Raw genomic sequence first — 25,017 nt, forward strand, 5'->3', positions numbered from 1 at the left:
TGAGAAAGTAGGCACCACAAACACGCGAGAAGTCCCATCTGCCTTTGATTCAGGCTGTGCTGGACAAAGCCAGGATTGGGTTGGTGTTGCCCCTTCACTGCCCCAGACCAATCCCTTTAGCCCTACTTTGTGCTTCTTGAAAGATGACCAGAGAACTGAACGAAACACCTTCAGTATCTCAGAAGTCAGTCAGGACAGCTGGGTTATATGCTAACAACTCAGTAACCACAAACTGAACAAAAATCAGCACGTAAGGCAGTTGCACCAAAACTGTAATCAAATGTAACTTGGGCACTGGTCTGAACAACACGTACCAAACATCAAGGGGAGCAGAAAGCCCACACCAAAACCATTTCTTCGCCTGTGCATGCTTACCAGGCCTTTCTGTGACCAGAGCTTTCTTTGCAGGCATCCACTGGGGTTGCATCTTAGAAGCAGAATCATAAAGAAACGTGACTCCGCTGAGAAACCACTTCTGAGTAAAAAAGGCTGGGCTCTGTAAGTGATACACTTCTCTCTCCCTAGAAAGCTTTCTGTGGTAGGAATAAAAAGAAAAAAAAAGAAAAGGAAGTCTAGTGACTTCCAGGTCAGTCCAAGACTAGGTGGTTAAACACCACTACAGTAGGGTTATTTCAGCTTATCAGTAACCGGAACAAAACCTCACAGGACATTTTTAATTTTCAGAAGCTGTAACATTAGAAAGGCAAAGAAAGTCACTGCTAAGGTTACATTTGTGTTTTGAGAAGTTTAGGGTTGGGGGGTTTTTTTGTTTCATCTTCTTTTGCAAGTGCAGGTGAAATAGCCACAGCTGGTATCTGGACTTCTTTAATTAAACTATGCATTCTCCTTTCCAACATCACTAGGGCAATCTCAGCCATCTGCAGCAACTTCATCCTACACTCTACTCTTGCTCTACTCCCCAGAGCAGCCATTCAAATACAGATGGGCAAGACTCCTGCTAGGTACCCACCAGACAGCATGCTCTACCTCCGATTGCTGCACATGCCACCTGCAATACAGTGGAAGAGAATTGCAGGCGACTTCATAAAAATCTCTATTTTGAGCAAATCCTTGGGGTTTTTGGAACAAATTGAGAGGAAGAAACAGGTGAAGCTGCTGGCTGAGCAGCAGAAAAGCACGATCAGATACACACAAAAGTATTAGACACTGGTCATCATCTGCTCCTTGCATAAGGTAAGGCACCTACAGACCACCACACATCTCAGGCTGATCTCTGAAGGCCTGACACTCAGTTCTCACCCACCTGCACACCCACTTTGAGCCTTCACACCAAGCACCCATCCCCTCCCTACTGGGCTGAACACCATCAGCCTTCCCTCTCACCCCAATGGGGAAGACACCCTGAGCCTGACCCTCACCCACCACCCCAGATCCAGCAGCCCCCTCGAGCTCAGTGCTCTGGGCCCACACGCACACAGCCTTACAAGAAGCTCTGAACTCCAGCCCCTGCTTTCTCAAAGCCTGCCCAGGTGTAAAGCTCCAGCGATTCCTTTTTCTTTGCTATTTTGCCCTCCCTCCTCCCTCTCCCCCTAGTCCCACCAACACTTTCAGGCCACACAGTGAGCCGGGACGTTGGAGTACACGAGGACCACTGCAGCAGTCGTGCTGTTTCAGGCTCCCCCCCATTCCAAGACAATTTCTAAGAGCCATTTCTTATCCTCCCCTCCGTGAAATTATTTCTGTTAATTGCCTGGTGGGAATCACTCATAGGTGGGGGAGACTCTCCCCCCCCACACACCCTGGCCCCTAATTGGCTTATTGAAGTTTTAACAGGGCTTTCACCTGGAGAAGCTGGTAATTATTCCCTTCATTCCCCTCTTGCTTGTACCTGTAGCTTCACACTCGGGGCCTGCCTGGCTCCACGGGGGGCACTTTGTTCCCTCTAACTACAGGCCCCACACAAATGGGCCCAGCAGCAGGAGAACGCAGCAAAGTGGTAATTTTCAGCCTGGCGTAATTAGCCAAGGTTCTTTCAGCCTAAACTGCTGAATGGGGAGGGGGCTGCCGGGGAGGGTGCGCCATGTGGGAATGGCGGGACAGGGGCTGCTCTCAACAGGCAGACAAAGACCTCTTGGGGGCTCCGATCTGGGGCGAGCAGGAGGAGGGGGTTGGAGTGGGACAGCTTGCCTGGCAGAGCAGGGGCACGGTCAGCGGTGGGACACACGCTGAGGAGGTCAGCTCATGACAAGCATCTTTCCCCCAGCCTGTGGAACAAGGTAGTGCAGGATGCCAAGAAAGGGGTAAAGGAGAAAAGAGATCCAGTGATGCACAATAGGACCATGTGAAGAGGCATGATGCATGACAGACTCTTGAAGGCCTGGTGCAGCCTATGCTCCCAGGGCAGGATTTCTAGTCTAGTACCTTTGCACTGAGATTAAGGCAGGCAACAGATTTGAGGAAACTGGATAGTGCAATTCCCAGACAGGATAGCTGTCCCGAAGACAGTGAGAACTCTTATTGCTGAGAAAAATCACGGAAGAATCACTCACCTCCTCCAGTATCTCCCCCAAAAGTCAGGCAACAAGCAGAACCTGCAGGACAGCAATAAAGGCTCCAGGTTCTCTTTTTGCTGAGCCATTTCCCGTTAGCAAAGCAAAACTGCTTTTCACAGTGGGACCTCACTTATCCCACCTCCCTTTCAGCTACAAGTTTTCGGTTCTGCAAAACCTACCAGGAAACCTGCTGCACATGGGTTGACCAAACCACTGGCATCAGTTGTCCTGCAAGCCAGAAACCGGCATCCTGTGGCACAGTGCCTCTGTTGATTCTCAGGACTTGTTAACATCTATGCTTTCTTTGAGTTATCACTGTTGTCTTCAGGATAGAAATCCTTGTCCTGGCTGGTCAGCTCCAGGGCTGCAGACAGGTTAAATGTGCTCAGCTGACTTGATGATCACAGCCCCAGTGCAATGGGGTCTCTTTTGGTTTGGTTTTTTGGTTTTTTTAAATGTTAAATCATGTTTTGAAGAAACTCACCTTGTGTCCCTTATGATTGCAGCATCTTACTGGAAAGCAAGAATTGTCACAATCTAAAAAGTTGGTCCTTATTCTGCAACAAAGACCAAATGGTAAGCACGCAAGTGAAAAGATGCCTGCTACTGTCATCAGAGCGCCAAGTTCCATAGGAGTGCTGAGCAAACCTTAGGAGATGATGCAATCACAACAATCCTGACAACAAGGAAAGGAGATCCCCAGAGACTCGATATGTAGCAAGGAGACAGGCAGCACAGCCCCCAGGACACAGACTTGTAATTTCTGAGCTGCCTAAAATACACAACTGTGACCCAATGCTGCAGCAGGTTGCAAACTGGAGAAGTTGCCTGATTCCACCCCATGATACTCTTCATATCATACATGTCTCACATTTTACTAAAGACCCCCACGGAAAGGACCATTTTTCAATTTCAATCCAATTTGTTGCAGCCTCACCCAAGCTCCTTTGAGTACTTGTCACAGAGAGGAGTTCAGCTGGATACTGTGTGCCTTTGGCTCATCAATGCTCAAGGCTTCTTCCTTAAAAGCAACCTGTGACACTTCTGAACAAAATATGCTTGCCATGAAATCAATACCAGCATCTGAGAAGTGGACACCCAGCATAAATACAAGCAGATGGAAGCTGACCAGGCCAGTTTCAAGGCTACGCAGAGAAATATAGTGAACATTCCTAGCACCAGTGGTAAGAGACATGATGTTGCTTATGCTCATACCTTATCACAAACCTTACAGTGTCTAGGGTTGCTGCTTACAATGTAGAATTCTACATATAGAATTGATTTAAGTAAATACTCCAGCTGTCATTGCTTTGGAGAAAAGTCTAAATACATGCCCATGTGCAGAAAATGCTTAAAGAATCACGATGCAGAAGAAGAAAACCACTCCTATTTTAAAAATATCTCCTTTCTATTTTTTAAGCTTCAGGACTGCCAAGGCCAATCCCAATATATTTTCAGACGTGACTGGCAGAGTTTTCAGTTAACAAGTATTCTTTTAAAAATGCATATATATAATGACAGTTTATCTAAACTTTTCCATTAGAACATATAACAGAAAATGACTTTTCAATAAGCCAGCAATCTGTGCATGCCAGTGAGGTCAGGGGGAGGGGAGAATCCTTTCAGGTTTGCCAGAACAACTAAAACCCAAGAATGTTTCAGTTTAAAAGTAAGGGTGGGAAGGAATCTGTTTTCCTGGTGCCACAAGCCATGAATTATTTCTGTCTTATTCCTTTTGCCATACACACACACGCACCCCACTGCCAAATTCAAACTTTCCAATTTAGGAGAATTTTGAAAAAAGTAATCAGAGTGGTGAGGAAGAAGAGGACTTCTCAACAAACATATACTTTCATCATCTTTCCACGAAGGGCAGGATTTGTTTCTCCACATCATGCACAGGCAGGAGCTGTGCTTGTTCACGCTTATGGGGGAAAAGGAGCCTAATCACTTAAAACCAGAGTACTTGATCTTTCTCCTCTGCTCTATGATATTCAAACAATTTACAATGTCTAAATAAGTTGCTCAGCAGGGGAGAAGGAAATAATGCTCAGAGGGTTTTAAGATGCTAAAGACCAAGAAAGGTGAAAGGGGAGAAGTTTGTATATGTAGCACATGCTGCACACAGAGAGGTCCAGGACACTGAGGCATGGAGACACAGGTGCTCTGTGGAGGAGGCAAGCAAAGCCTCATCTGCGTTTAACTCAGCCATGAAATGACTCCTAGAGCTTTCCTGCTCTGATCATTCCAGCCCTGACACAGACGCGCTTGCAACAACCTCAATTCACTTGCCCTTATAGCTCTGGGCAGCTTCCCCCTCCCCAGCTCTCCACTCTATGCAGTATGATTTGCTTCAGGGTTTTCATGCTAAGCATGTCAACTGTTTGCCCCTCAGCAACCAAGATCCTGAATGAAGCTTCTGCCCTCCATCTGCAGGTTCAGGGCATGCTTGGTTGTGAGCAAGCACCAGAGTGATAAATAAAACCCACTAGTCAGGCCAGAAAGGGCAGCCCTAGCCCTATATGCAAAGAAAGGCACACAAGATTTCATTACACAACTAGACAGACAACACACGTCTAAGGTATAAGGACATTTAGTGGCCACCTCCCATGCAGCTCCTGAACTACCCAAAAACCTGCTGAAAAAGTTTTGCAGGAGCCAGAGCTCTAACAATCCTGACATCAATATACAATAAAACACAGGTTCACAGCAGAAGTTATCATCTTCAGTATCAGTAATCATGCTGGGCTGCAAGGCAGGCCAAGAGCTACTGAATTTCAGGGATAACTGAGATTAGCCAGATGAAGATAGGAAAGATCAGGCAAAACAGATACTGTAGAGACAGGGAAAGGACAAGGCAAGAAGGCGAGAAATCATTTATTATGATGCTTAAGGTCAATATATTGGAAAAAAAATTACACAAAAAACTGAATAGGAGGGAAAGGATTGCACTGGAAAGGACTGGGAAAAAGCCCTTTCATGCACACATCTCCCAAGTCTGCAATGGAACAGGGGATTCCCTAAAACACTTAGTTTGGATGTCAAGAAATATCTGATAAAGGGCTAGGAAGTACCCCACTGCCTCCTGCTCCTCAGTAAGCTGCTGTCTAGGTAAAGCAGGACAACCTGCTGGCAGTCAGTCCTCCAACACTTCAAGGAACAGAAGTCTGGAAGCTTTAGATGCACAGGCAGCTTTGCAGACAGGAGTGTGAAACCACAGTTTCCTGCTTTCCATGGCCTGCCCTATTCCCATGTGCTCTGAGAGTTTAGGAAGTCTCATCCAAAACCAGTTATTAAAAGAACCATTTTTACTTGGCAAGTCAAACATCCACATGAAGAAGTGTCATAACCAAACTCGCTCACACATCCTCCACTGAAATGAGCACATTACTGAAGTGTCAGTATTTGATTCTGCAGCAAGTTAGGAGTGTCCCAGTCAAAGCTATCATATGGATACACAAGATCCAATTACATGACCATCGATTCAGGTCAGGCTGCATCTTTGTGGACTCCAGTCAGAGGCTGCACTGGGAGGAAATCATGAGCTTACCGCATCTCAGGGACACCTACATGTGAAGTCCACTCTAAACAACAACTGGCCAGCAAGTACTCACAACACTCATGGTTTGCTACTACTTCGCACAAGACCATTGCTACTAGAGTTGGGGTGGCTAGGGAAAAATACTAAAATCATAAACAGAGCAGAGGGTATCCAGAGAGAGGAACCCTTCACTGTATACCCCCGTAAGATGGTCAGGCAAAAGGTTTAACAAAGTGTTTTTCACTGAATTGGAAAGGAGGCTATGAAGACCAGAACACTAACAGGTTCAGAAAGAAGAGATGAGCTTCTCACAGAGCTAGTCTCTGCAAATATGAAAGAAGCACTGGTCCAGATGCAAACTCTAGCCAGGGAAATCCTAGCTTCCCCATCACCGGAAGCTGGGAAGGAACAGGTGGAAAGGATCTTTTTGCAGTTGTCTTGTTTCTTACCCTTCTCCCTAGACATGTAATGCTGGGGTAGACGGATGATGGACCCACCATGGCCAGAAGAACATGAGAAATGCCCACCTCGCTCAAGCCATGGCCCATCTAGCTCACTGTTTTGTGTCCAGCAGCAGTACTAGCAGATGCTGTTTAGGAAGAACATGTAAGCTTGGCAGGTTTCTGTAGTCATTCTCTTTGTACTGCCCCAGCATCCACAATTGCCATATTAAGGATTTTAGAGAGTATATCCTCACCTAGTGCTTCATTATGGACCTGCTATCTGTGAACTTGCCAAATCCCTTTCAAAACTGCTGGCGTCATCCACCTCCAAAATTTTCTGGAGCAGGAAGTTCACAACACATGTGTGAAGAAATACTATCTTTTGTCCATTTTAAAGCAATCTCCTAGTAATTTCAAATGTCTCTAGTTCCGCTATTTTAGGATGTGGTGAATAACACTTCCACACTCAATCTTACCCACCACCATCTTACTCTCCATATTTCTTTTCAGGCTGTTTTTACCAGAACTGCCTAAAGGAGGCAACCAAATATCAGCACATCAATAACTTCTGCACAGTGTTTGACTTGGGACCAAATATGGGCAAAGACCACAAAAATAAGATACAAACTACTACTGCAGCCATTTCTTTGGTACAGAGGAGTATTCCTCTGCTGTATCTCCTCTTCAGACCCTTTTGGTTCATTGTTCCTTCTGAGGCAGGTTAGAGTTAATTAGTTGCTCCAAGCTTTGAGGCTTCAACCAGTCTCAGACACTCCTAGACCAGCAGAGACCCATATCACTGGCTTCACTGTGACAGCTAGAGAGCCAACACAGGTCTGAGGACCATCAGGGTCTCACAAACTATAGTTTGGGAAGCAGAGGACAGAGCCATTGCACAGCGGGAACAGTACTGTTCACCTGCACTCCATACTACCAAAGTACCTGATATTTTCCACCACAACCAGGATCGTGAAGTCCTTGCTCTGCCAGGCTACAAACTTATCTGAAGTGGTCAGCACACAATCTGTGTTGCCAGATTGCTCTGAGACCATCAAAAGACAGATGTTAGGGAAACAGTATTGCTTTTCTAATTTCTGGAGCGGGCTCCCTTGCTTCTCCACTGTCAAAGAAGAGAAAATCCAGGGGGAGTATATGGAAAAGGAAAACACGCTCTAGGCCACGTGTGCTAATCAGTACTCCGTGCAAGACAGAAAATAAGAAAAATCTGTGCCATCAGACAGTCCTGCTCCATCCCCATCCTCATTAAATCGGCCTGGACAGGCGAAACAGGTCACCAAACAAAGCGCAGGTGCAAAGCCCAAGACAGCTGCACCAGGAGGCAAAGACCGAGCACAGCAGTAGTAGCAGTTGCTGCTTGGCCCAGCTTAGTCTGTAATTGCTTCCTCTGCTCAGTTCATTTCTTTCTCTAGTCTCCTTTTCTTTTTTATCTGGGGGGGGGGGGGCAGGGGAGAAGAGCTACACACACAGATGACCACCAGACTTCTTTTTCCCCTGAAAAAAACAAGCTGTTGGGTTCCAGTTTGTAAGCCTCTATCCAGCCCACACACTAATAAATCTCTGGGACTATCAATCACCTTTGTACAGGTCTCTCTTCTCAAAGGAAATGGGCGCTCTCTCTTCATTAGCTGCCCGTGTCTACTAACCATAGCAAGGCCTCATTTCAAGTCCTCTTTGATGGACGGCTAGACTTAGAGGAACATGGACCTCAATCTCAGAGGAGGGAGAACAAGGGTTTACTAATTAGACAAGGCAATGCACATTAAAAGCTGGCTTTAATACCTGGCCCCAAATTAGCCCTGCATCTGTGAAGTATCAGGATGCCTACAAAACAGTATGAGTACATCCCACAGGCAGGCACGTGCAGAGATGGTGAATGAACCCACGACACCTCTTTAGAGCAAGAAAGTGGCTGCATTGTTTGTGCTTTGTGCAGGTGGGAGGAAAGGTAGAGAAGGCCTGACAAATCCTAGATAATGAACCACAGAACACACCACAGGCAACACTACACAGGGAGAACAGACTTTCCAATCCATCTTCCAGTCTAGAGCAGTCTGACACTGCTCTGAAAAGCAACAGAGCCAAGGAGAGTCATGGCTACACAACTCTGTCCACATGTTTCCAGTGTCCAACTGCACTCAACAGAGATGCAGGATGCCAGCTACCCAAGGAAGCTGAAGCTTAGCTACAGGCAAGAGGCACTCTGGCATGCTGTCTTTTAAAGCATATCAGCATACAAGCCAGATGCACAACGGCACATGTTGAGGAGAAATTCCCATTCTTCAGTGGAACCAGTTTTCCTTCAAGGCTGACTATCTCCTTCTAGTTATTTGCTCCTGTCTAAACCCCAGCCTCTCTGGTCCTGCTCCCATCTCCTCTCTACCTCTCCCAGTGTTTCAAAAGTAGTTTGCTTTACTAATCTAGAGCCAGACTGATGCACTTGCTCATTTTAAACAGCCTGCCAAGCATCGTTTGCAAGAACTGAAGTGGCTGGAGAAGGCTGGGATGGGTGACATCATCATCCTGATGTGTGCCAGACCTAATATGGGAGAAGCCCATCTCTGAGCCATGCTTTCATTTTAAATAGTATTTTCTCTAGACCTTAAGATATTCCTGTGGGCAGTGCTGTGCTCTGTGTCAAAATGCCAAAATTCAGCAGCAAGGGTTAAGTCAGAGATTTACATTTATGAATTCCGTAAATTCATATCATCTGCAACCGCATCCTGGGCATGTGGATGACAGAGCCTGCCCAGGATGTAGGCACTGCTGCTGTAAACATCCTCCCACTCTGCTAGGAACCACCTTCTGTGCAGACAGGACTCTTCCTTCAGCAGTTTCCTACAACCCACATTCCTATGCTTACATATGCCTTCTCCTGAGCTGGAACAGGAAATTTTATAACTGTAGATTGGCAGAGCAATATACACTGCATACCACACACCTGAAGCAAGCTTGCTTTTCTTTTTCTTCTTTTTTTTTCCCCCTTCCTTTCCTGAGAGCACTAACTGATAAACAACCCAATCCCTGCTTGGAAAAAAGAAACCGTCTCCCCCTACTCCTAATCCAGAGATGCAATGCAAAACCTTACCCCTCAAATTCCCTCTGAGTTATTCTTAGCACTCATTTATACATAAAGATGCACATATAAAGAACATCCATGCATGCCTATTTCTCAAGTTGACACAAGCTATTTGGACCACAAAGCTACACACAAGCCCCAGTGCAGCCACAAGACGTTCCACGCTGGAAGTTGGCCATTGCCTTCCCAGGGATATATCCAAATTGCTGTTGGATACAACAGTTCTAATTAGAGGCAGAATCAGACAGACATGCCTTGAACAAGTGGATTTGCACGGCATAGATTTGATATGCAGCATAAAGCAGGCTTGAATTGACTCCACCGATCTTAGTCATAAAACATATATCCCTATGCTTCAAACAGTTGAGGGCATTTTGGATATGGTCTACAAATTTGATTCAGCAAGTACTAGCATCAGAAAGTTACCATCACCTGCAGCCTCCTGTAAACTTTTTCATTTCCTTCAGGAAAACTAGGACTAGCACCTGACTTCATGTGCACACAATCATCACTTTCTTCTCTTAATCAAGAGAGAACTGGTGCTTTACTATCATTCCTCTTCCTGCAACAGTCTGAAACCCTCACTCTTACAAATTCAGTCCTCTCTCAGATCTCTCCCAAATATATTTTTTTTACTTCTAGAAGAACTGAGGGCAGGGTGGAATCCTCCAAAGAGGCCCAGTGCTTCCCTCCTTGTAATGAAACCCTGTAATGGAATGCCCTGCACTCCAATTAGGAAGAAATGCTAATTTTCTCCAGTTGAGCACCCCCTCTAGATGTATCTAATTTGTTTCACTGCTTTCATCTCTCCCCTCCATCGCATTTTCATTTAAAGGTTATGATCTGTTTGTGCCCTTCATGCCGCACCCTGACAAGACACCCCTATGAGAGGTTGCAGGGGCCACGTCGCCCTTCCTAACCCTCTTCCCAAACAAAAACCAAAGCTTTTTTCCCTCCACTGCCTCTTTAAGAAACGCAGAAAGATGAAGGGGAGGAGCAGGGAATTGGGAAGACAATAATTTAAAAAAAAAAAAAAAAGTCGTCTTGCCAGTTCAGTTGTTGGTTGTTTCCAACAAAAGGTTAGAGACCTTTGCACCATGACCAACACGAGTATGACCAGTACAGGCCAGCTGGGAGAAACAGCATTACAGAGCTTTGCTACTTCTGCAGATCCATTTTAGGAACAGCTGCCATGCAAGAATACCCTTTTGCAAAAAGTTTTGAGATGCTGAATGGTTTAGCTCCTTACAGGGCTGGGGAATACATTCTCTCCCACTTGTCACAGAGAGAGTCTGGTCAGAAAGGACAAGGAAAGTTGGCTCAGTGAGGAGAAAGTCTCAGTAAAGCTCTTGCCACTCCTCCCTAAATGGGTTATGCCTTGTTCTGGGAGCCTGTGGTTTCCTAAGTGTCTTCAGGAGAGCAGAGGCTTGAGCTGGGTAGCATGGGCTTGTGCTGCTGTGGTTCTGGCTGGCTGTGGGGCAGGCTTGTAAATCCTCAGGGCAGGACCCATTTGGACAGGATGCCTGTCCAGAACTTTCTACAAAGGCCGTATGTGTAGCACATACAAAACAGACATTCAAATCACTATGCTGGTGCCACACCACTTTCCACAGAAAATTTGAAGGGCATTTTCACCAAAAGAATATTATTTAAAAAAAGAAAAAAAAAATCCAGCCTCCAACCTACTTCTGTTTCCTCCAACGAGGTCCCTTTGCAGCCTGCCCCAATATTCTCAAACAAAACAGTACCTGGAGCTGAACCCAGGGTCTTCCCTACATTCACACACTGCTCCTAAGCAAAGCCATTGATTACTTGTGTTCAGCCTCTCCCTCCCTTCACTTCAATTCTCTTCTTTTGTCTGTTAGAAAGGAAATCCCTGATCTATATTCTCTAGACACAAGTTTCACCACACATCTGTTGGCAACACCCTACAAGTTGAAAGCGCTTAAAGAACCTCTTAGGAAGCAACGCAGCTAAGTGCTCCCTGACCGGAACAGAGTGGGAACTCCTGGGTTCCACCTGTGGCACAGCCTGGAACAACCACCCTCTTGGAAAGAGCAGAACAGCTGGATATGTTGCCCAGGCTGAGCATCGAGCAGTCTGTTCTTAGACAATAAGATGGAGCTGGAAAAGTACTGCAAGAGTGTTTTCTATTATTAATAGGCACTTTGCTAATACTGCCCGAGATAGCCAGCTCCCTCTTAGTCATTTCCTGCTGCAGCCACTGAATTCTGTCAGTCAGAGCGCTATATGCTCCATTACAAGCTATTTCCTCTCTATGTTTGCAATGCCTCCAAAAGCTTTTGCAGAAAGTCCTTGATGATCCCCCCCTCCCGCCCCCCTCCGCAGACACGATTCCCTCATAACTCAACTTTCTGGGACCACAAATGGGGAATGGGTAGGCAGCACACAAAGATTTACTCTTCATAGATAGCACCCTTGCCCTTTCCTCCCCCCCAGGCCCCCCTCTCAATCTGGTCCATGCAAACAAACCCTGAGTGGGAAAGAGCGTTTGGAAGAGGCCTGTGTCTGGGCCAGCCGCCTTTCATCCAGAAGATGCCTCTTCCCATTGGAAAATACAAGCATTGTGTGAAAACATTTTAATATATTCATGCACATTCCTATAGCTTGCAGGAGCGAGCGGGTCCCAGCACCCTCCCCTCCCTGCCTTCCAAATGATTTTCATAGGCAGTGATGCACTGGGAATGCCACCTGTTTTCTCAAATGCCCGCGAGTATGTAAATTGTGGGAATATGCGGGCCAAGCGCTGCGGTTTTATTGTGCTGCAGAAAAGATTTTACTAATTACTTGCCTAAACTCCAAAGCAGTATGCCTGCTTTTTTACAAAGCAGGAGAGCGGGGAAGGTGGGGGTGGTGGGAAGAGGAGGAGGGGGAGAAAAAAAAAAAAAAAGAAAGGGAAAAGAAAGAGAGTAAAGGGAAAGAGGGAGAAGGAAAGGGAGCACAAGGGATGCATTTCAAAGTTTCTCCAGCAATTGGATGGGGGGGAGCTGGGCCCAATGTGAAATCATAGAGGTCAAAGGTGGGTCTCCCTCCCTTGTGAGAAAGTGGTGAATCAGGACGGTTTATCAAACGATCATTTTCTTTTGAAACTGGGAGGCAGCGGCTGGGACAATTCTGCAGATGTGCTTGATGAGTTTGGGACAAAAATGGGCCGCCTCCTCCCCCCCTCCCCCCTTTAAGGTCTCCCATCAGGGGTTGCTTCTCCCTCCACTGCTTCCAGGACCCTCCCCTCCCTTCTTCAGTGGTCAGCTGAGACCCCCACCCACTGATCGCCTTTGTATTCCTGGCCTTTGGACACACTGACAGGGCCCTTTATGAGACCCCAATCAAGACCCCCATGTCACAGGTACCTAGTAGAGATACCAGACCCTTTTCAAATGAGGAACAACAAGGAAAATATGCTGGCCCATTGTCCCAGCACGGCACCAAGGGAGATGAAAGGGACAGGCTGCTCCCTCTCCGCAGACCGCCTGCCAATCAACCCCAGTTATTAAGGTCACGATGTGGAAATTCTTTTGACCTACACCTAATCAAAGATGCACCAGGGCCTTTTGAGACAACATGGGGGAAGGTGGGAGGGCAGGCATCCCCCCCGCCCTCTCCACCCATAAATACAGTGGAGCTTCCAAAGAGAATTTAGGAGGAGTTACCCCCGTTAGTGCTGCGGCGCACTTGCCCCAAGTACCCCTGGGGCAGCTGAGTTGGGCTCCATGCTGGCATCCAGTCTCATAAGAGCTTAAATTAAAAGCTTTCCTCACTGAAAAGTTACAGACTGAGCAATGCTGGAGGTAGCTCAGAAGTCATGATCAAGGACCCTGTGTGACAAGTACTAGGCATCCTCTTTCCCATTCCCGACAGCTTTGGTTTGCACAGGCTGTGGGCTTCACAAAACATGCTCAGCACCATCCGACACCTAACCCTGAAGAAGAAAAACTCAGTAGGCATGAACCTATGAAACTCCTTAAGCATCTGGAAGAGCAGATGGATGCCAGTAGTGCAGAGCAGACGTTCTGAATCCCCCTTGCATTATACAGGATGCGGATACCAAGACGACTTTAATGGTGGTAGTTCTTAGGACTATGCAGAAATCTCTCACAGTTATGACCCATTTGCAGTGACACAGCAATCAGATGGGTGGTACAAAACAGTTACAGCATGGGTCAGATGGGATCAGAGAAGCACATCCCACCACACAGCTCCAGAGCACTTGGAACGTGGACAAGATCACCTGCCCCTGAAAAGTTGTTCTGAATCACTCGCTGTCTGACAGTCATCACCACACACTCAGTAACAAAACAGTTAGACATGATACTTCAACCTGACAACAGTGACATAAGTAGTAACAGACTACAGTCTGTGGTAGTTCACACAAAAGGGCAAAAAATCCAAACCCCAGAACAGAAACATTTTTCGGCATATAGAGGACTTCTACAAGTGCATGATTTTGAATTAGGTCCTCCAGAAGAGCCACATGGCCAGCATCAGCACACATAAGACCAATCCTGAAAAAACAGAAACATTTGGCACCCTTCTTTCTGCACCATATCTACCAGCATGCAGGGAATACCTTTCCAATCCCACTGCCCGCTTGCTGCTCTCATCCTGCTGGCATCCTTCAAAGCCCATCTGGATCAAGCTCTTAGTGGAAGGTAAACAAATTTGGGGTGGTGGTAGAGCAAAGACATGAACCAGTGTGACAGTCACAGCAACCAAGCTGCAGGTTTCATTATGCTAAACACTTTGCTCATGTGTTGGCTCATTTCCTCTGCCTTTTATCCACTTTTACCTCATGAAAGACACCAGTTCGGTGCTACTCAGAGTCCCCCAACTCCCATCAGAGAGCCCGCAGAAGATAACAGCCTACCGGTGGTGACCAACTGGGTGGGAGATGAGAAGTGGAAGATTCCAAAAGAGCTTTGGGACAAAGACTCATGTGTTTACATAAAACCGACTATACTTCTCCACTGCAAGTCGTTGCCATTCCTAAAACTATCCCCTTGTTCCCAGGCTCTTACACAATTGTTGAAGCAGATAGAAGTCAGTTTCTTCTCCTTGATGTTAAACCAACTAGCTCCTATACCAGCTACAGCAAGGCATTGCCTAGTTTAGGCCATTGTGAGAGAAGATCCAAATGGACACTTCAAACAAGCTATCTCCTCCACAGTACAATAAGGTGCAGTGCTCAGAGCAGACATGACTTCAGCAGGTGAGTTTCTTACTTCAGGGAAATATCCTCCACTATCACCCTCCTTTCAAATGCCAATGGCAGGCTGAGGACCAGCCTCCTGCTGTCCTCAGAGTGAATCAACACTCCTTTAGAGGGGCTAGGCTGCTATCTTAGGACACTACAACTCTACTTCCCACCTCAGGGTATGAGCTTGCATCCTCTGAGTGACACCTCTGGCCTCATCTGGGAGGAGTAACAGTGGAAGCTGAGCCTGGTTAGAGACATCTGCACCTGGGGGTCTCACCATGCAAGAAAGGTCCATCCCCCTCTGTCCCTCCCCGCCCCCAAAAGCAGCCCTTTGAAAGGCAGGGGAGGGAGCAGACACTGCTCTAATTGTAGGAGTGAAACCCAGCATCCTCCTGCCCATCTACCTTTGCACTCCGTTTCTGATTCTCTTTGAACCTCTGGTACAGCTTGTCAGGTCGCTGCCCTCCTGAGAGATCAGAAAATAAAATACGGCAGTGATTACTATTGTACACTGATTTGCAAGCTAGAAAAAAAGAGAGAAAAAGAGACAGAGAGAACAGCCTCCATGCATCAGGTTATGAAAGGGCTGCGACTGAAGCTGCCTGAAAAACAAACCCTTAATTTAAATGTTAATGAAAGTGCTGAAGAGACATCAGAGGCTTTCGTTTCTCTACAAGGAGCAGAATCACCAGGTCTAGAATTTATGGCCCTCTTCACCTCCCCTCTCCCCTTCTCTGCTCCATCAGCCAGAGAAGTTAGGAAAGGAAAAAACCCCTAATTTTAACATTAACTCCACACTTCCACCCTGGGATGCAATTGCTAAATTATCTGTTGGCAGGACACTGATCAAAGGTGGAAAAACAAAGGCACACTGCACAGCCGAGCAAAGGTAAACATCAGCCAAGGTCTGGTGAAGTTACCTTCTCCCCCTGCGAATTAAAAAGCAAAGAGAAAATGATCGCAAACTGGAAATAGAAACCTCAAACCATAAGGCTGCCAGCCTCCTCAACTAAGTTTCTTCTGTCACATCGATTAAACAGACATGGATTCTCCTGTGCAAACCAAGCAGCACAAGAAAGATGCTTCCCCCAAGCTTTCTGAGACAGACTTTCCCTTCAAGCAAGGGGAAAGATGAGAAAAAACTGCAGTGGGAGGAAAAAAAAAAATCAATATGCAATACAGCTCCACAGGATTAGAAACAGATGTCTGGTATCTAACTCAGCTACTGACTCCCAAAAACCTGCTCACCTGCCCACACACACTAGTGAGCCAATTCACACAGTCAAAGAAAATATATACATATAGAGTATTGGCCAAAAGTGACAAAAAGGAAGCACGTCATCAGTCGTATGAGCTTTAGAGGGCAAAGGAAAGAAACTGAAGAAAGGTAAGTTGCAGTTTCTCAACTTATAGAAGTGTTTGCACATGTGCTTGTTTCTAGAGGAGAGGAAAAAAGGGACATGTATGTTCACCCACGTGAGGGAGACCAGAGTCATTATCACACAATTAAGAAAGTAAAATAAAGTCTTCTTCCTCCCATCATCAAGGGAACAGTCAGGGCACATGGATAAGACACAGGTGTCATTTTAGCTCCAGAGGGGAGAAACTGATACTCATTTCCTGCTCTTCAGCTTGGGGGTGAAAGAGCACCAAGTCAGTTATGACTATAGCATATATCTAGAAAACCACATCCAGATCACTCTCTGAGGTCAATAAGAGATGGTAGTTAACGCCACCACTAACTCTGCAAGTCCACCCTGGGATCTCACAGTTGAGCAGGTTCTTCCTGCCCCTGCTTAAGAAACAGCTGCAGGTCAGAGTCCCCTCTCAATTATTCAAACCAACCAGGCTCTACAGAGATCCCCACGGACAGCAGAGCTATTGCTGCCTGTATTGCTGCCTGCTATTTTGCTGGCAATGCACAAACCAGAATAAAACCCACTTGTCCCACGTCCTAGCAGACTCAGAGAGGTTAACTGTGCAAAGCTATGTCAAAACAGAGCACCACTACAGCTAACAGCTCATCTTGATATGCAGTAGGGGATATCTGCTGATAAAAGTGGAGCAAGAAATGAGGGTGGGGGGAACGTTATCAAATATTTTAACTGCTGCACATTAGGGCTTCAGTTGTACAGCTAAAACTACTGCAAAGTTGCTCTGACTCAAGTGGGTTGTTTTGCTCTAATGCAATCTGCAAGATCAGATTGTTCCACTTTCACAAAAAGTTTCCAGATAACCGTTAAAAAGAAGCCCTCAAAATTAATCATTTTGATTGTTCCCAATGGAAGAGAGGCCCATTCAGTCAAGGTGCCTGTCAGTAACCGTTCTCTTCCTTCCTTTTCCCAACAAGTTTTGGGTATGTTTTACAATTTGTCTGAGGTCTCCCCAGATATTACTTCCCCATAATATTCCATAGGAGAGGCAATTAGGTTAACAGAAATTCAAATTAGCATGTTAAAATAGAGGAGTCAGGTCTCAGCTACAGCACTGCATAAATAGAAAAGGTAGAGCAAGCCTGGCTTTTTAAATTCAACTGCTCACAGAACTACTCATTTTCCTTTAAATTAAACATTCGATGCAGATAGCTAGTCTTTGGTACAAACTTTCCTCCTCTCTGGAGTAAACTTGCACTTCACCATGGCAACATTTGCAAGGAGAGGTCATGTACACAGTTGGAAGAGGAAAGACCGTCTTTTGGGCTTACACACCCAAAGCACATCTCTGCCGCAATAGGGCACATTACGGTTGCCTGACGTTGCCCCAAATTGCACCAAAGGTTTCCTAGCTCTCTATCTATAGTTGCACATTGAAAACCATTTTTGTGCCTCCATCATCTCTTTTCTGGGTTTAAAATCTGACACACTTTGAGTACAACCATGGGAAGACCACCTCTCATGGTAAATATTTAAAAATCTAAATAGCAAATGCTAGTGGCCAGATCCAGCAGGAGAAGCCGGCTTAGATTTAAATACTTTTTACTTTTTTTAATCCAATACCAAAGAATTTCTGAATCCAAGATTAATAGTGAATTCAACATCAAGGTCCACTTGTTTCTTTCCCCTCCAGTTTCCAAGCTCCTCTATCATTATGGAAAAAACATTACAACAATTTTTCTCCTAAATAGAGGAACATTTCAGTAGTACAACATATATCATAAACCTTATGTTTCTGCAGCCATAATTGCCAGGCAATTGGACCTCATTTTCTCCATAAACCTGTCCCTCAAATTAAACAGTGTACACTGGTCACTTCTCTTCCCTAGCTACTGCCACCTCAAGGAATCGCAAAGCATGAAGGTGCCACTATTCCACTAGAAACCCCTGGGTTTGCCTCACTTTGCACATTTGAATTGGTCCACTGCACTCAGGCTTGCCCTGGTCCCTGAGCACACATAAGTCACTGCAGTAAGCACCAGCAAATGAAAGTTTAACATCTGCACAACGCAGAGTTCAAAAGGCAAATGAACTCGGGGGGAAGGGGATTACAAGTAGCTAAGAAACATGGTTTAGGGTACACGGCCTCTCTAAGTACAGCATTTTACTAATCCATGGAGTACGACAGCTTTGGAGACCATTTAAAACAGTTGCTGGAGCAAGCTGAGGCACCCTATTTTAAGGATACTCTCAGACTCTTCTCTAGTCCCTGATGTGACAGGCAACACGGGACTTGCTGTCCCAAGCGCACTGGCCAGCACAGCTACACAGAAGACCTGCTGAAAACCCAGAAGGAACACAATGCCCTCCCCATTCCCACTGCCCTGCAGGGCACTGTTAGGGATCCCCAAAGCAACAAAGCTCCAATAACACAGATGTGAAGGCACTTCCATGGCTGAAAGGGTTATACAAAGGACTGAGCACAGTTCTCCCATACACAGTAAGAAGAGAAGATCCAGTACTCTTGGTGCCCTTTTACCCTACTTAATCTCCCTTACAGGCATCATTCTGTTTGCAGATCCTCTGAGCATCCAGCCCAGCATCACTACAAAGAACAAGGAAGCCTCCTCTCTAGCTCAGCACATCTTCAGGATGTAGGGAAACTGCAGACAAATCAAAACAGAATACCCAAGAAAGATGCCTGAAGCCAGAGGAGCTGCACTTTAAGAACACGCGTCTCTGAAGTTTATTTGGGTGTACAGGCATTGCCTATTAGAGAAGCAGTCCAGCAGAAAACCCAGCTGTGGGTCAGGAGTGCATGGGATACTTTCTAAGGAAGCTTCACGCAGAGGGAGATATCACTGAAAAGGAAGAAGAAAAGTTCCCGTCCTGCCTGTTAACAGTTGAGGTTCAGTAAGAACACAACCTTGACTACTCTAGGGAGTCTCAGTCCTGGCAAACCTCCAGGACAGGAAACTGCTGCCTCTCCAAAGTCCTGTTGAATGGCTAGAATTAGAGGAGCCCTCCCTGCTCTTACCCCACTGTGCACAACTGCTTTGAGCTGTTCCTGAGCTCTAGGTGTCCATAGTAGAGAGAGCTGGTCATTTCTCAGCAATGATGGGCCAAAATACTTAGGTGGTTGGAGCCTGATTCTACAGCAGTTCTACACCAGCAGAACTATCTGTTCTTATGGAGGAGCTGTCAGTTTATACCAGCACAAGTGAGAAGGGAGAACCGGGAGGGCACATCAAATGTTTAGGAGGAAGAGGAGGTTACAGGCCATGTTTAGCCTCACTGAGGAACAAACGCATCCAAGCTCCAGCAAGGATGGGGCTGCAAGGGAAGAAAAGCTTCGCACACAAGTGCATAGGTAATGCATATGGCTGAAATATGGGGTCTTGCAAATAAAGCAGAAACCACAGAGCTCCCCAAAGCAGATCTTGCTAGAAACCAGATATTATCTTTTTGATACTCACCCTCATTAGACAGCAAGCAATAAAACCTATTAGTGAAAAATTCATCTCCCCTGCCCCTTGCCCTGGCCCTCCCCCACCACATGCCCTCCTGCTCTGATTCTCTCTCTCTTCTAGGATGGCTGTGATTTGTTCTGAGAAGCGACAGGTTTATAGGTTAGCCGACACCTTCTCTCTGTGGAATTTTAATTAACTTCTCCCATCGTCAATATGTTAAGGAGCAGGGTTCCCATTATACGGGGTCAGCAGCGTGTTTCAGGCCCTGCTATATCAGCCGTCAAATTGAAGAATTAATGACGTGGCTAATTGGCTCTAATTCTCTACCCCCCCCCTCCCCAAAATATGGAGGGGTAAAGGGGGGTGGTAGGGTGGGCTAGTGGGGAATGCCAGTACAGTTCAGTCTCATAAAAAAAAGAAAAAAGAAAGAGTGCACAATTTAAGCCCACTTGTTCATGGGGTAGCTGTTCCACCACCTCCCATTTATCACCCTGCAGGGAGGAAAGGGGGGTGGGGAGACAGTGGGTAAATATTGTGACAGAGAGTGCGCACAAGCGTGTGCACCAGGGAGAGGAACACTGTCCTGACAAGAGGCCACCTCAGTAGGTCATCACTTAGGAGTAGGAAGCAGCATGCCACTGGGCTCTAACCAGCCATGGTGCTAGAGCCAGAGCCTGTCTGCTAGAAAACGGGCCCTCGCAGCACAGAAGATGGCAAAGGTCTCCTATCTAACATCTTACAGCAGCATTAACGCACATGGCATGTCTTCAAAAACACTATCTGTCCCAAACACTCAGAGCAACAGGACAAGGCAATGGCAAAATCATAGCAGGCCCCAAGGGTCGTTTCCCTGATAATACCATTAGCTCCATACCACTAAGTTTCTGCTGCCTGCAAAACAAGCTTGCAAATCTAATGAGGACGGCAGTTGTGGGAAGTATTGTGGTTTTGCACGAGCCTAAAATTCACTAGTTGCAGATATCATACAGACAGCAACAACAGCTTTTCTTCCTCTCTCCCTTGAGGAAGGCTGAGGAAGACTCTCATGCATGCAGAAGACCAGCTTAACAGTGCACCAAAGAGACAGATCATTGCTGACCAGTGGAAGATCTTAACAGTGAGAGTTTAAGTTTTTCAGATTTTCACTAACTCAAGAATAGCAGCACTTTGAAAAACACCCTGGAAGACCCCAGTGTAGGTACTGCCCTTGCTCCCATGCTGAAGCTGTAGTTGTAGCATTACGCCTGTACTAGATGCACAGGACTACAGGCAGTAGAGGGTGGAAAACCTCATCCGTGAATTTCGCTTCCATCTTTCCCAGTCCAGCATGTTGAATTTACCAAGAAAACAGAGCTCTCTAACCACTGCACACAGCTCCAAGCTAGCTTCCCAAGCAAAAAAGCAGGGACCTTTTTGGCCTAGCATCTCTTCTGCCAGAGAACGAGAATACAAGTTTGTGTCTTTTCAGTACAGAAGACCTCAAGAGGATCCAGCTCACAGCTTCTAATTAGCAAGGCAGAGTAAGTCAGAGAGCTTGCTCTGCAAGTAAGAACAGGTCCCCCCGAGACAGTAACAGGAACATAGGGCCATTTCCACAGCCACTTCACGAGGAGACCACTCAACTGTTCTGGGGAACAAAGACCACACGCTCTTCCCTGAGCTCCTGCTGCAGGCAGAAGCACCTGATCAGCCTCCACCCACATCAAGTCCCTGAAGAGTCACTCTGGTGCCTCAGAGATTTGCGGACACACAGGCTATCCAACTCCTTTACTTCTCTCTGTTGGAAATTGGGAATAAAGAGATCTCAGTTACCTTAATAATGGGCTGATAGCAATGGACCACACTCGATCCTCTGTCTGCACTGTATGTAGACACTGCCCAACTCTGCCCGCGGACAGGGACCAAACCTAAAGAGAGAGATGCACGTTATGCCACATCACCCAGAAGGCGCAGAAGGTAGGATGCACGCTGCTGATGTTGTGCTGGAAGAGTTGCCAAAGCTGCCATGCTCACCTTTCCTGAGATCCTCTCCCTGAATTCCCATTACTTACTTTTGAGGAGCAGAGCCTTCAGTCACTGGCAGAAACAAGCACTTAAAGTTACACAAAGATTCAGCTTATGAGCATCACCTCCCATCCCAGTTCATCACAGGGAACAGAGAGCACACTCCCATCACCACATGCTCTCTAGGGAAGCACTCACAGATTTCTCATCTTCTGTAGTTAAATAAACCAGAAGTGGGATTTGTTCAAATCTCTACTGTCCTCTTGAACAGTATGGAAAGACTTTGTACCATCCCTGGAAATTTTCCATTCATACTATCTATAAAATTAATTGTTCGCTATGCTGTAAAGGAGTTTTTTATAAAACAATCCCCTTTCAAGGAAGTTTCTTAAGTGTACCCCAGGCTATTTTCTAACAGGCTCCCCTTGCTCACTGACAATGCAAGAGAGTCTCTTCCCTCCCCCATCAGTGCATACATGCACATTGCCTTCTGCCAGTTCACCACACACACACCCTTGTTTCTGGGTCCTAATAAAGTCCCCCAAATTCTTGCTGGGGCCTCTGCTTGTGGCCCTCACTTTGCCCACCTTGCCCTCATTCCTGGCCCACAGGACTTGAGCTCCCCACCTCTCTGTAACCCACCCCCAATGTTTCACTTCAAGACTTCAAAGCTGGGAGTGCCCTATTTGTTTGTTTGTTGATAATGCCCAGGATTGCAGGCTATTCTTGTCAGCGGGGAATTTAGCACCTAGTGTCAGCAAAAGCAGCAGAAAAGCTTAACTCTTTTAAGGCATCCCTATCTCCTACAGGTTAAAAATATTGCTCAGAGCACACTATCTGGTGCCTATCACACAGGAATGTACATTAGCAGCTCTTCAGGGCTTAGTCCTAATCAACACTCAGCAGAGCCCTCAATAGCTTAGACACTTAGAGCCCCTTTAAAAGGCTGGTAGGGATTCCCTTCCACCCTCCAAGAGTCTCATTCAAGCAAACAAGGCAGCCTACAAAAGAGATGATAAAAAATAGGAGGTGAACATCTCTAGAGCCTCTGCTGTGGGGAGCACTGGGTGGGCAAGATGTCACACTAGCTCCAAGAAAAACAGCCTTAAATTCCCCTCTGGCCTTCAGGAATTTGTTCTCAAGGTCGGGGAGGTCTGTCCTCCAGCTGCCAGGGAAGCAGCCAGAAGGCACTCTCCCAACAAAACGGGTCCACAGCCCTGCTTAAACGTGAGACAAAGCAGCATCATGGCCTTGTTCCCAGGAGGCAAGCAGCATCCCCAGCAGTGCCCTTTGCATATGAACACTGCTCTACCAGGGAGTGATTTTACCCAGGAATACACCCATACAGAGCGACCAAAGAGAATAGATAGGGTCAGCAGCCCGTCAGATAGTTACCCATTACCACACACTTCCTATAAAACCTTGAAAGAGACACGTAAGTCCTTCTTTGCCCCAGCTTCCACCCTTGCACCACAAGAATAGCAGTTTTTCCTCTTACCTCCATTAATGCTCTACTATATGTACCAAGGACCAACAGTATCCATCAGCCTACCTGGAGCAACAGCCAAAGCTTTCAACATACAGCAACCAATTCTAACAACGAAACAAGTGGTTGTGAAGATGCTATAGATACTGCATCATGCTAACAGGACAAGGGTGAAACACCTACATGCAGTTTCCTAAACTACTAAAACAGAGCTGGTTACAGCTCAGGAGAGCAACTCCCAGGGTCCATGTAGGAACACAGCACTGCCAACCACAAATCAAGAAGGTCCTGCCTCAAAAAGAAATAGCCAAAAATAACGTGACAGGATTCAGTGATGCCAACTGGAAGAGAAAAATGGGAGCTAACAGTATTCATAGTCTAACTTCACTCCTGGTTTGCAAACCAGGAACCATAAAAAAAAACCTAAAAAAACCCCAAAACCCATCAAAACAACAAAAAAACAACCCCCACATCAAACAAACCACAAACAAACAAACCACAATCACACAGATTTGGAAAATACATCATGCTATGACTTAGAGATCAAATATACAACAGAATATGTGAAGAATATATAAATTTGCACTGCATTGCAAAGCAAGGGTGTGCTTAAGATACATAAGGCAAATTTCAGACTAACTGGCACGGATCTCCACTACAGGGTTAGACAAATGTACAGTGAAAGAACCAAAATATCAGCTGCCACCTTCTGCACTTCCTAGTTAAACCAGCAGCTGATGTCATCAAGTACAGCCAAATCTCTTAAGTGCTTGGCACAGCAAGCATCTTTTCAGAGACATGAGCCTATGCCAAGATACCCTCCTGCAGATGCTCCTCCTGCAGACATTCAAGACAGGGCTCACAACTGTTTTGCTGACATTTAAACGTTCATGGCACAAGACCTCTGAAGTCACCTCTGCAGCAGCACCTGCAGCTGCTGGAACATCGCTGCTCACCTTTGCTGTTCTGTCCCGGGAGCCGCTGACAATAAGGCCACCTTGGAAGTCCACACAGTTCACCTCCTGTTCATGCGCAGAGAACTTGAAGCTGTAGGAGCCGTGGATCTTGTGAAGGACAATATTTCCATCTCTGAAAAACAAATCCACAGGCAAGCAGTCTGTATCAGTTGCATCTCCCTTGGCCACGCACCTTCCATTAGTGCTTAGGAGTGCCACAAAAAGACCATGACTGATATCTCATGGGAGTTGAAAATCATGCAGCATTGTTAACCCTCCACTCCTCACACTTCACCTGTTCTCTTGCAATCCCACATCTGGCCAGTCAAAGCCTGATCTACCGCACGTGAAAATTTTCCTGGCTATCTTTCCACCCTCCACTTTGCGTTAAGCTGCAGAAATTAGCAGAGCAGCCATTCCTCCTCCTACTGCTTTGAGCCTGCCAGAATCCTGGCTGGGTGCTGAATGGCTGGAGTAAGAGGACAAGTGAGAGGTCACTCTTACCCATGTCCAACCCTCAGCTTTTCATTCATTTCAGAGCAGCCGTGCAGGGTATTGTGCTTTGAATTAACTACAAAGACATTTAGACTTTTTTCAACCAATACAGATACAGGTATTTTAAATGCATGCCTTCATTTTCACCTGAATTTTGGGCTGCAGTTCACAGGGGAGAGTCAAGATATCCAGGGCAGACAGCCATGCTTGCATCTCCCAATTCTGTGCTTAAGTGCTGTGTATATCAAAAGCTAAAACTTTATAACTAACAGTTCTCTCATTTGCTCTAATTGTAAAAGGCCAGTCAAATGCAAAATTAATTGGAGAAGTGTGTGCATACTGGAATGCTTGGCAGTTTTCCCCCTCTCCACAATTATATCAGTAGGTCTAATAAACTTATACTTGTCTCTAGAAAGCTTTATGC

The 25,017-nt window shown here is 46.2% G+C and overlaps 1 protein-coding gene across 3 annotated transcripts in view; it reads right to left on the reverse strand.

Moving 5' to 3' along the window:
* The window catches only part of FBXW4 (F-box and WD repeat domain containing 4), a 60,837-nt gene that overhangs the window by 20,976 nt on the left and 14,844 nt on the right, over positions 1-25,017 (reverse strand). For all 3 annotated transcript variants that reach the window (XM_054831023.1, XM_054831021.1, XM_054831020.1), the window contains exons 4-5: positions 24,099-24,231; positions 21,465-21,559 (exon numbers count right to left, since the gene is read on the reverse strand). In XM_054831023.1, coding sequence (XP_054686998.1) covers positions 21,465-21,559; positions 24,099-24,231 — 228 coding nt within the window. The remainder of the gene's footprint in view (positions 1-21,464; positions 21,560-24,098; positions 24,232-25,017) is intronic.

This window comes from Grus americana, chromosome 7 (assembly GCF_028858705.1).
Source record: "Grus americana isolate bGruAme1 chromosome 7, bGruAme1.mat, whole genome shotgun sequence".
Classification (NCBI taxonomy): domain Eukaryota; kingdom Metazoa; phylum Chordata; class Aves; order Gruiformes; family Gruidae; genus Grus; species Grus americana.